The sequence below is a fragment of the Limanda limanda genome, chromosome 20, assembly GCF_963576545.1.
Source record: "Limanda limanda chromosome 20, fLimLim1.1, whole genome shotgun sequence".
Classification (NCBI taxonomy): domain Eukaryota; kingdom Metazoa; phylum Chordata; class Actinopteri; order Pleuronectiformes; family Pleuronectidae; genus Limanda; species Limanda limanda.
In genome coordinates this window covers 4,228,438-4,239,744 of record NC_083655.1, presented here as the reverse complement: position 1 = coordinate 4,239,744, position 11,307 = coordinate 4,228,438, and the positions used below count along the sequence as shown (strand labels likewise).

General features: G+C 46.8%; 1 protein-coding gene across 1 annotated transcript in view; it reads right to left on the bottom strand.

Annotated features, from left to right (window-relative positions):
- The window catches only part of LOC133026851 (cadherin-20-like), a 19,847-nt gene extending 13,664 nt beyond the window's left edge, over positions 1 to 6,183 (bottom strand). The window contains exons 1-3 of the mRNA XM_061093829.1: positions 5,950 to 6,183; positions 2,208 to 2,502; positions 1,768 to 1,887 (exon numbers count right to left, since the gene is read on the bottom strand). Coding sequence (XP_060949812.1) covers positions 1,768 to 1,887; positions 2,208 to 2,502; positions 5,950 to 6,156 — 622 coding nt within the window. The 5' untranslated portion in view covers positions 6,157 to 6,183. The remainder of the gene's footprint in view (positions 1 to 1,767; positions 1,888 to 2,207; positions 2,503 to 5,949) is intronic.
- Positions 6,184 to 11,307: the final 5,124 nt, after the last annotated feature.

The window sequence follows — 11,307 nt, the reverse complement described above, 5'->3', positions numbered from 1 at the left end:
ACACACACACACACACACACACACACACACACACACACACACACACACACACACACACACACTCTGACATATGCTCATTCCTGTTGGTCAGAGACAAGAAAGGGAATCAAACCGCTGACTCTCCAATGACTACTCAGCCCCAAAAAGTCCAATTTCCCTTCTTCCTGCAGTTTAAACCTTGGTCACAGTGACTTCTAAGCAAGGACCCCCCCCCCCCCCCCTTGTGTGCATGATGAAGATTTAAGATCGGGGGGGAATCGCTGTGACAGCAGCAGACAGGATAAAAGGAGGGAATCAATACTGGTGGCCGTGCATCCTTGCATCCAAAACAAGTAAATCCAAACTTCCACTGAAAGGAAGTGAAAGGAGTAAAGATGTGAGTTTCCAGGTTTGGACGTCTGGATATAATAGTTTGATTCAGTTTCCTGTGACTGCACCAGCAGAGCATCATCAACCAAGACAGTCTGTACGAGCTACAGAACCCGACCAAGGTCAAGCTTGGATTCAAGTGAGAAAACACATTCAGGTAACAAGCCTGCAGACTGGGAGCTCGAGAGTTTCACACCAACACGAGCTGGATGTTGTGTTTCTGAGTCCCGGCGTCTGATTGATGGCTGACGAGCCGCTGGTGAGTCGGTGATGGATGAAGCTCCAGCGGCAGCAGCCTGACTGGCAGCTGCCGGGCCGGAGCAGATTCCGCTGCTGACAAACAAGGAATTGAGGCAGCTGTGGTAAACAATGGCCGCCGACCGTCTGCGTTTAGCAAACTAATGGGTTTTCTGGATGTTGAGGCTCAAGTTGACAAAGCTGTTACCGTCTCCTGCAATGTGGCAGCTGGATATTAAAGCCTGAGGACTTTTAGCTGAGTATTCACGGGACTTTACGGCCCCAAAGTCTGCACGGTCATTATTGTGCAGCGGTTGTTGGACCAGGCTGCGGGTTTGTTTCCATTCAGACACGAAAACATTTCATAATGAGGTGACACGGAAACAGCTGAACTCACAGTCCGAGTCCCAGCTCGTCACGAAGAGGCTGAAGAGTTGTGCACGGGGACGGACACACAAACTGATGCCACACATATGGAAGCACAAGGAAATATAATAACGGATGTCAACATCGACAATAAATGTTATTTGACCTTTTTGGGAATCTTTGTGCTAAGCTAACTGCCTCATGGTTCTAGTTTTGTGAAGGTTTAGGGTTAAATTGACCTTCTCATGTAAATTTAAAGCCACAATATCAAACATCAAATCTAATTAAATGAGAATATCACACAAATAAATTGAGATGCTCTCACTGCGACAGATTCAATATCTCGGAACGACAGATTTTCATAAACGATAAAGTGAGTCAATGCTGCCTGAGAATAAGGAAAGTATATTCAATCACATCAGCATCGTTTGCTAAGTGATTTAGACTAAAGAGACTGAAAATAGCTTCTCTCAAATCACTTCAGTACGAGCGGCTGCTGGTTTGATTCCGTTCTGAGTTGCAGGAGTTTGAGATTCTGCAAGTTGCACCAGAACGAGTGCAGTATTTCATTCGAGTGTTTGTTCGTCTCTTGGCAACAACAGAACCCGTCTGAGACTCCCACATTCAGCGGAGACACAAAGGGAGTGGACGGCTGGAATCAGACCCTGGTGCAGTTAGCTGTAATTTGTCGACTCTATCACGAAGGTCATGAAATAGCTTAAGTGTCTGAAGATTGAAATCCACCAGACTCAGTGGATAAAATTGCTGGTTTCCCTGGTTACTGGTCAGTCGTACCCGTCTTGGCGTCCACGGAGAAGTAGGGCTGCCCCTCCACGATGCTGTAGACCACCCGGGCGCTGTTTCCATACGTGGGGTCGTCTGCATCCGTGGCCGTCAGCTGGATCACAGAGGTTCCTGGGTTCAAACAGAGGGACAGGTTAGTGGGGGGGAAGGGGTTCAAAACTGGGTTCAGCTTCTCCAATATTAACATATTAATGAAGAAATAACTTTCAGTTTCTCCTTCTGAGGCTTTAACGATGCTTATTGACTTCAAAGTGAACACAGAAGTGTTTATGACGCTGGTGGAAGAGGCAGCTGGAGACGAGCCTGTGAGAGCGAGGGGCTGTGATTACCCTGCAGGGTTATTATCCACTTTGCTATTGTTTGTCACGGTCGAAGCAGACGCCACAAACACACACAAACACACACAACGGTTAGTTCATCCATCTGTCTACCTATCAGGGACATCTCCGGCACGGTGGCCTGGTACGGTCCGTCCAGGAACTTGGGCTCGTTGTCGTTGATGTCCTGGATCTTGACGATGAACTCGGACTCGGGCTCCAGCGGCCGGTCGGTGAGGCGGCTGCGGGCCTGGGCGCGGAGGGCGTACTGGGACTTCACCTCGCGGTCCAGCCTCTGGATGGCGTGGATGTCCCCCGTGCCGTCGTCGATGGTGAAGGTGGAGCCGGCGCCCTCGCCCGTCAGGATGTACTTAATGGAGCCGTCGCCTTTGTCCATGTCCGAGTGAAGCTGTGGAGACAACACAGTAGGAGGAGAGATTTACTGGAGGGTTTCGGAAGCAGCACGGGACGAGAAGAACGTTCCCATGTGGTCCAGATTGTGGCTAAATGTCAAAAACCTGGAGGAGGATCAGTCCGAGAAACCATGACAGCGTTTCCATAACACGGATAAAACCACATCGATAAAATGTGGTCGCTAGTTGGAGCTGAAAGGAATGCGAGCGACATGTGGTGCGGTCGGGACAGAGGCCGGTTCTGAGGATGATTAATCAGGTCACGATCCCCCGGTTTGAAAATAGAGAAGCAAGAGAAAGACTTTATTGTCCCAGTACAAGAGAAGGAAGTGAGACGAAATGAGACAAAACTGGTTTATCATCCGACTAAAGACACAAACAACAAATACAAGACTAAAAACTGCTTTAGAATAGAAGATTAGTCGCCCTTTTATTAGTGCACAGAAAGGATATTGCACATAAAACTGGTTGATTTCAGAACAAGCAGAAGCACAGAAGAAGAACTTTTTGTTTGTAGTTCTTGTTCGTCCATCTCAGAATCAGATTCACTAGAGAACAATATCAAGGGATTTCAAATCATTCATTAAAATGTAAAAGTTGTAACTTCTGTCTGAAGATTTGCTTTATTCTTTTTCACATCTTAAATATTCAATATCGCTAAATCAGTAAAGTAATGAACAGAAACTGGATTTCATCTAGTTGCATCCGTACGTAAGTCATTGATATCAAAGGCTGTGAAACCAGTTACTAATTATGACAACAAGCGTTTATTGGTTAAATTACCTTCTGTCTCTTAAAATCTGCGTCTGAAATTGTCTCCAAGTCAAAAACTGTTCATTTGAACCTTAAATTAAACCTGAGAGTCGACTCCTCCAGAGACGTGAGTTCCTTTTACATCCGGCGTTCTGCAGAACACTTTCTATTTATAAAAGCATTTCTATTCACAACCTCACAGTTAAATCATATTCACGTCAAATGCATATCGATGACTAAGCCGTTCCCGATGACCCGTCCTAATTGTAGATGAACTGTGGAGCTCAGGGGGGCCGGGGGGGTAGTAAACACACCTTTAACCCTGCTCTATAAGTAGGAATCTAATCACAACCCGGCCTGTTTGTTGCCGTCGGTCCTGCGGTGCAATCACAAGTGTTTTGTGACCGAACGCCCGACTGTTGATGTGCAATCACGCCGCACTCAGCAGTTCGAGGGTCTCGGCCTCTGAGTGCTCACACTGCCGTGGCACTGGCAAAGCAGAATTAAATGCCCCCATTGATGTCTGCTTCGTATAATCAACAGGCGAGCGCCACTTCCTGTTGACTCCTCTGGGGTCACGTCATGAAATCACCGCGCCCGAGGTTTGTCAAACTGCACAAAGTTTTGCAGCCACGACGCTTGTTGTTATTCTGCTGATCGTTCGGCAGCAATCTTCACAATACCTGTGATTCCCCCCCCCCCCCCCGGCGGCAGACAATGCAGCTTTCCCTACCCCCCCCCCCCCCCCCCGGCTCGGCCCAGAATAGATTTTTTAATCAACACCCCATTGTGGGGCTCAGCCCGGCGACTCGTCGTGGTGATATATCTCTGGTCGGTGCCTTTCCTCCGCCTCATCCCTGTTCTCCTTCTCCTGCACTGATCCCTCTCTTCCAGCCCGGCCGGTGAAAGGAGGGAGTCTGACACCCAGGCTATCAATTACCTGCTCCGTCTCCGTCTCAGCTCCGGCCTAAAGCCCGAGCTCTCCGACATCCTCACGCCTCTGAATACTAAGTTACTGAACAGAGGAGAGATGAGGTGGGTTGAAGCTCTGTCATACTCCACAATGCCTTCCTGCCGTGAGTGGCTCTCTGGGTAGTAGCCCAGCCTGTCACATCCACTTATTTCATTCAGCTTAGGGAAAGATTAGGGTTCGCGACATGAAAAGAATCAGTGAAGAAATGCTAAACGAACGGCAGCATGAGACCGGTGGTGAACACGGTGTACTGCAGCCACCGGGAGGAATCTCTCACAGCTCACAGGCAGCAGAGGCAGAACTTCTTGGCGGCTTCTCTCTCAGGACTTGTTACTCCTCCACCCGGTCGGAGCACGTGACTCCTTCAAAACCCAACATTTGCTCTGGTATTCCCGAGCGGCCGGGGTAAATTATTCCAGAACACTAATTAGGCAGGTTTGCATCATTCCCAGAGGAGGAGTGGTTAGTGCTGCGGTGTTTTAGAAAGAAAAGCTGATGAGGAGAGCTGGCAAATTCCATCAAAGGTCTGGAATCTAGATTTAAGAGTTTTTAGATCATAGGAGCTTTTTATTATCGCAGGAATTTGGAAAGATAAAGCATTTTAATAGCTCTACACATGAGATCATCCTCTTATTCATCTGATTTATGAAGTTCCACTCGGAGCCAGGTAACAGGTAAACACATGGATTTGTTCCAAATAAGTTCATTGGTATTTGAGTCTAAATCCTAAGGGACAAAATGAGCATTAAAACTAAAACCGCAAAGCTCAGTGCTACGAAATATTATATCAGACCTCAAATGTTAAATTCAAATACACCAAAGAAATCTGAATTCAAAACATGCATCGACTAAACAGCTTTTTATATTTATATTCACAAACATAATTATAACAATCAGATGGATGGTAAATGCTGCTGCTCAGTTCATCTCAGTTAAGTTGATCAAAATGTTGAGTTGAATATAGTTTGATTCAGAAGCTGTTTATTTGTTCTAAATAGAACCAGTTAATTATATCTGCTCACGTTAGTTGTTAATAAGCGGTTAGCTTGACAACCACTGCTACTCCTACTTAATTGTTTTTCTTTTTCGAGCGTCCTCACGTTGATCATGAAAACTAAATGTCTGAATGTGTTGTTATGACAATTAAAAGCAGGCGATGCTTGTGTATCTGCTGACTTTGCATTTCACATTTTGAGAGGATAATTTCATTCAGCGTCTTCGATTCAAACGACGTCTGTCATGCAAAGCTCGTCCAAGGAAAGAAAGCGCTTAATGGAAATTTTCATTTGGGTTTGCAAGATTGTTGTCTCTCAGCCGCTGATGACTGGCCTTACAACTATTGATCAAATGTTCAATTCACTTTAGCAAGCGATCGATCAAAGTGAGCTCCAGGCGTCTGCTCTTTTCAGAGCATGGCCGCCGTGCTGCAGACGTGAGGAGAAGCTTCTGTGGAGCGAGGCCTCGGTTCGACTCAATTAACTCAATCGCGGCCGTCTGGCTGCAGCTCGAAGGGAAAGACGTACAGACGTGTATCCCCGGATTAAATTGGGTTTCTCTTTCTGCTCGTTTTTCCTCTGCCTGCCCGGGATCTTCTCTTCTGCATTCAGAGGAAGTCTCAGACGTCAGGTGCAGCTCGTGGAAAGGTCGTGAAGGAAACTGTACAATCTGCATTTCTTCATGTGTGTGCATGTGTGCGTATTTATATATCGGCACTGACCTTTCCGATGTAGAGCGGTTCCAGTCCGGTGTACTCCTCCAGGACGAAGAACTGGTTCCACACCCAGCCTCGTTTGACCCTCTGGAGCCGGGCGGAGGTGCCTGCGTGGTCATTTCCCAGAAGGCCGTGGGGCAGAAGGGTCAAAACGCAGAGGGCCACAAGGAGCAAAGTCCTGGCAACTGCCGGAAAAGGCAATCGGTCTCCCATTGTGAAGCACAGAGTCAGACCTGAAAAGACTTTCTCCTCTTTCTTCGAGAGGGAACTCGTTTCCCGGTTCCACTTATGTCTGATCGCTGTCCTGGAAAAGAGAAGAAAAAGACGAGTCTTAGTTTTATGTCTTTTTGGACAGAGACAGAGTCGGAGTCTGTCTTACACAGTTGGAGGGTTGACCCACATTTGCTGTCTTTTTGTTGAGTCGTAATGAGTCTGTGTGTGTCTGTGTGTGTCTGTGTGTGTGTGTGTGTAAGTGTGTGTGTGGCCTCTCGCAGCTGAATGATGCTGACGAAGAGGAGAGGACGTAATGTAAGAGACGAAGCTGATAGGTACAGAACATGTTCACCATCTTTTATCCGAATTTTCAGTTTCCACATTGAGAGAAAATGGTGGAAAATCCAGAACTTGAAAAGAAAATTTAACATTGTGAAAAAGTTCTAACTCTCGGTTGATGTTGAAAAGTTGGCATGTTTAAAGGAGATTCTGGCAAGTGATCTCAAAACTTTGGCGCTATATCTAAAGTGATGAACAACTTCTTCTACACATATTCATCTTCAGTTTTTTAACCTGCTCAAAGTCAGTTTGCTAAGTTAAGCATCTACAACACCTAAACCAAATGAGCACCTTTATTTCCCCAGATGTTAAAAGCTTCTCCTCACAACCTCTTGCATATATTCATACAACGGGACTCGATGAAAAGCCGGCTCCAATCCACGTTTCCTTTTTGCTCGAACCCCAGAAACTTGGTAAAAACTTTTAATGGAAAGCTACCGTCTCTTTGTCTGGAGCCTGGAGGTGAACTCAGCCTCAGCTGCTTTCACTTTGCTCCGACTCAACTCAACCAGGTATTTCTGACATCCAGGAGGAGAAAGAAAATCGTTTCCCTTCCTTCCTCCTCTTCCTGTCATGAGGAGAGGTGAGCTGCTTCACACCTCCTGTAAAAAGGCCCGGGGGGGGTGCGATGTTCTGAGATTGTTGTGTTTCTGTTCACACACCTGAGCAGCTTTACTCACTCCATGTTCTACAAGTTCCCTTCAGCGCTGCACACACTGCTCATTACCAGTGAAGTTTTTTCCTCCACAGCTCAGGTGCCTGAAGGCCCCTTCGGTCCCGGCTATCGCCTGGATGCAGAATCCAAAGCCTCTAAATACCGTCTCCCTCTGCATCGCTCGTTTTGATACAGACATCACGGGAATCTATAAGATCAGCGAGGTCGACCCGGAGAGGTTCCTGCAGGAGAAGCTTTTTAAGGTTACGCATCGACTCGGGTTAATCGATTCCTCTTCACACGCAGCTCACGGCACCGACGCCGCCTCTTTCTATCTGCAGCTTGTTTTTATGCATTAGGAGGACGGACGCATTCGCTCTTCCTGCATTAACAAGGCAGATTTATGGTCAAAAGGCAGCGAGTAAAGAGGGTGGGGGGGGGGGGCGGGAGGAGGAGTGAAACACAGAGGCTGTCAGCAGCGGGAGATGGAAAGTTTGAGCCCAAAGAGGAAAAGAAAACAGCGGAAGAAAAGAGCGACTGTTTGACTCGTGGTCGGACTCCATTATGTTTTGTGAGCGAGAGCATTGTGCTGCTCCGACTCTCTGGAAAACCAAACTCACTTCATCATTGTTGAAGAGGCACAAAAGGCCGGGGAAGGTGGGGGGCGTGGCTGCATTGTCAGCAGGAGGCCGGGCCGAGTGTGTGTCTGTGTGTGTGTGTGTGTGTGTGTGTGTGTGTGTGTGTGTGTGTGTGTGTGTTGTGTTCCCGATGAGGCCGCTTGGCAGGACGGCTGACACTTGACCCCGGCTGCTCCCGTCTTTTCTGTCTATTCACGCCGCCTGCTCGCCTTTATGAAGTGAAATTAGCTCCCTGTTCTTTCACTCACAAGCCCCCCCCCCCTCTCAGCTCCGCCCCCTCGAAAAGGTCACAGCTTGCAGCCGAGCATTTTGTTCCGTTTTGTCGAGCCTAATGAGGTGACACGCCACGTAAATTGCGCTGGTAAAACATTTCACACATCTTCCTCCTGCTAATGTTATGGCATCGCACTTGTTTAAAGGAAGAGCAGCTGGCGAGATGGGTGGGGGGGCGGGAGGATGAAGGGATGAGGAGAGAGGCGGAGGGAGGACGAGCAATCATATGAAAAAAGCTTTGCCCGACTTAAGGCGAGGAAGTGTTTTCCCACTGAGACATTCTCGTATTCACAGAGAAAATGATTCAATTTGAAATCTGTATTTGGAAAAAAAGAGATATTGGAACAAATGTTGTTTTTTGTTTGTCTCTGAAAAGCAAAAACCTAAAAGGAAACGTGTTTACCGAGCGTGAGGAGGGAAAGTGAGTGACGGGGAAAGAGCAGCTGCTACGGCAAAATGATCGGCCATATTGTTATATCATGTTACTGCATATTGTTATATCATGTTACTGCATATTGTTATATCATGTTACTGCATATTGTTATATCATGTTACTGCATATTGTTATATCATGTTACTGCATATTGTTATATCATGTTACTGCATATTGTTATATCATTCCACCTGCTGCTCCGCTAAACTGGGATCTGACGACAGACTTTATCAAAGCGCTTCTGCAACCACCGGTTGACCCAGAGTCAATAAAAGAGACTCGGCACATTCGGTAATAAGACTTTTTCAAACGCTAATGTATGAAAACAGAGAAAAAGTTTTGTTTACTTTTTTTGAACTTGTTTCGAGCAAAAACACTGAACACGACCTCATTTTAACTTCTTACCCAAAGCCAATACAAGGAACTCTGCACATTCGGTTATAAGACTTTTTCAAACGTTAATGCTTGTAGGGTACAGAGCGAAATGTATGAAAACAGAGAAAAAGTTTAGTTTACTTTGCAAAGAATTAATAAAGTATTTGTTTTGTTCAACCAACTGATTATTGTCCAATCTTGAGATGAAAGAAACAATCAAAAACTTGTTCAAGTCATTTTTTGAGCAAAAAAAACTGAATACAATGAAAGAGACTCGGCACATTCGGTTATAAGACTTTTTCAAATGTTAATGTTTGTAGAGTACAGAGGGAAATGTATGAAAACAGAGAAAAAATGTTGTTTAGTTAGCATAGAATTAAAAAATTATACATTTGAGAAGTTTGCCTGTTTTTGTTTTGTCCAACCAAGTGATTTTTGTCCAATTTTGAGCTGAAAGAACCGATCAAAAACTTGTTAAGTGATTTTTCAAGTATTAAACACTGAACACTTCCTCATTTTATCTTCTTAAATCTCCAGGTCGGCTCCCGATGTGACATTAGTTTAAATCTGTTGACGTCACCTTGGCCTGTAAAACATTTCCGTATGTTTTAAAGGCCTCGTGATTAAGGGGTAATTGATTGTTTAATCAGGAATATAATCATTAGTTCCACTTATCAGAAAAACCTCACGCAGACCAAACTCCCATTCTGTGCGTGAGGTCACCGGGGGTCAACTCGGTGTGTGGTGCATCAGTGTGGGTCGGCCCTGGTTAAGTGATATGTGGAGCATTAGTAAGAGTTGATTTCACAGTGGCCGTGTCTGTGCTCCGCTCACCTCAGCTCTAAAGAGAGGCCTCCCAGACTTTTAAAAACTGGGTGGACCCGTGAAGGAGTGAACCTCCCACCCCGGCAGTGAGAAACGTCACGGCCAATTTGTTAACCACAATTGATTTTGCACGGTGGAAGGCCACGGCGAGGCAGAGGCTCTGTTATTTCTCAGGCCCGGGCGATGGCGCCGTAATAGATGCACTTTTTCTTAAGATGCAGAAGCCGGCGCCTGGGAAAAAAACAGCTTTCAATAAGTCCAGCACAATAAACAGAGCAAAATGTAGAAGGCTTTTTTCCTGAATACAGAAAGTAGTTTCACTCTCTGAATGCTGAGGGTGACGAGCTGCATCCTTCAGCCCGGCGTGGATTTAAAAACCTCTGAATGTTTATTTACTTATTTACACATAATTAGATTCTGACTTTGCTGCGACGCTAACTTTTAATAAACAAGCCGACCCAGCAGAATGGCTGCCGGTGTGTGTTCTATGTGTGTGTGCTCTATGTGTGTGTGTGTGTTCTGTGTGTGTGTGTGTGTGTGTGTGTGTGTGTGTGTGTGTGTGTGTGTGTGTGTGTGTGTGTGTGTGTGTGTGTGTGTGTGTGTTCTGAATGAAATGACCAGGGCTGCCTTCTCAAAGCAAAGGGTCTATATTCCATCACCGCCTGCAGCCAGGACCCGGTTCCTCAGCCGGATCCTGGGGAGCGATGGCAGAGGGAGGTGTAGATTCTGGCTGAACTCTCTCAAGATCACACAGTTGTTTGTGTTTGGGTTTGAATATGAGTTCTCTGTGCTGCTCTCTCCTCTCTCCTCTCTCCTCTCTCCTCTCTCCTCTCTCCTCTCTCCTCTCTCCTCTCTCCTCTCTCCTCTCTCCTCTCTCCTTTCTCCTCTCTCCTCTCTCCTCTCTCCTTCCTCCTCTTTCCTCTCTCCTCTCTCCTCCCTCCTCTCTCCTTTCTCCTTTCTCCTTTCTCCTCTCTCCTCCCTCCTCTCTCCTCTCTCCTCTCTCCTCTCTCCTCTCTCCTCTCTCCTCTCTCCTCTCTCCTCTCTCCTCTTTCCTCTCTCCTCCCTCCTCTCTCCTTTCTCCTCTCTCCTCTCTCCTTTCTCCTCTCTCCTCCCTCCTCTCTCCTCTCTCCTCCCTCCTCCCTCCTCTCTCCTCTCTCCTCTCTCCTCTCTCCTCTCTCCTCTCTCCTCTCTCCTCTCTCCTCTCTCCTCTCTCCTCTCTCCTCTCTCCTCTCTCCTCTCTCCTCTCCTCTCTCCTCTCTCCTCTCTCCTCTCTCCTTCCTCCTCTCTCCTCTCTCCTCCCTCCTCTCTCCTCTCTCCTCTCTCCTCTCTCCTCTCTCCTCTCTCCTCTCTCCTTTCTCCTCTCTCCTCTCTCCTTCCTCCTCTTTCCTCTCTCCTCTCTCCTCTCTCCTCTCTCCTCTCTCCTCTCTCCTCTCTCCTTCCTCCTCTCTCCTCCCTCCTCTCTCCTCTCCTCTCTCCTCTCCCTCCACTCCCGAGCTTCTGATGTTTCTGCTATTTCTTCCTCATTTCATCCCTCCTCCACTTCTCCTCCTTCTCCACCTGCGCTACATCTGTGTTACTGTGTCATTTGAGCGTAATCTCAGTTTTCCCTCCGT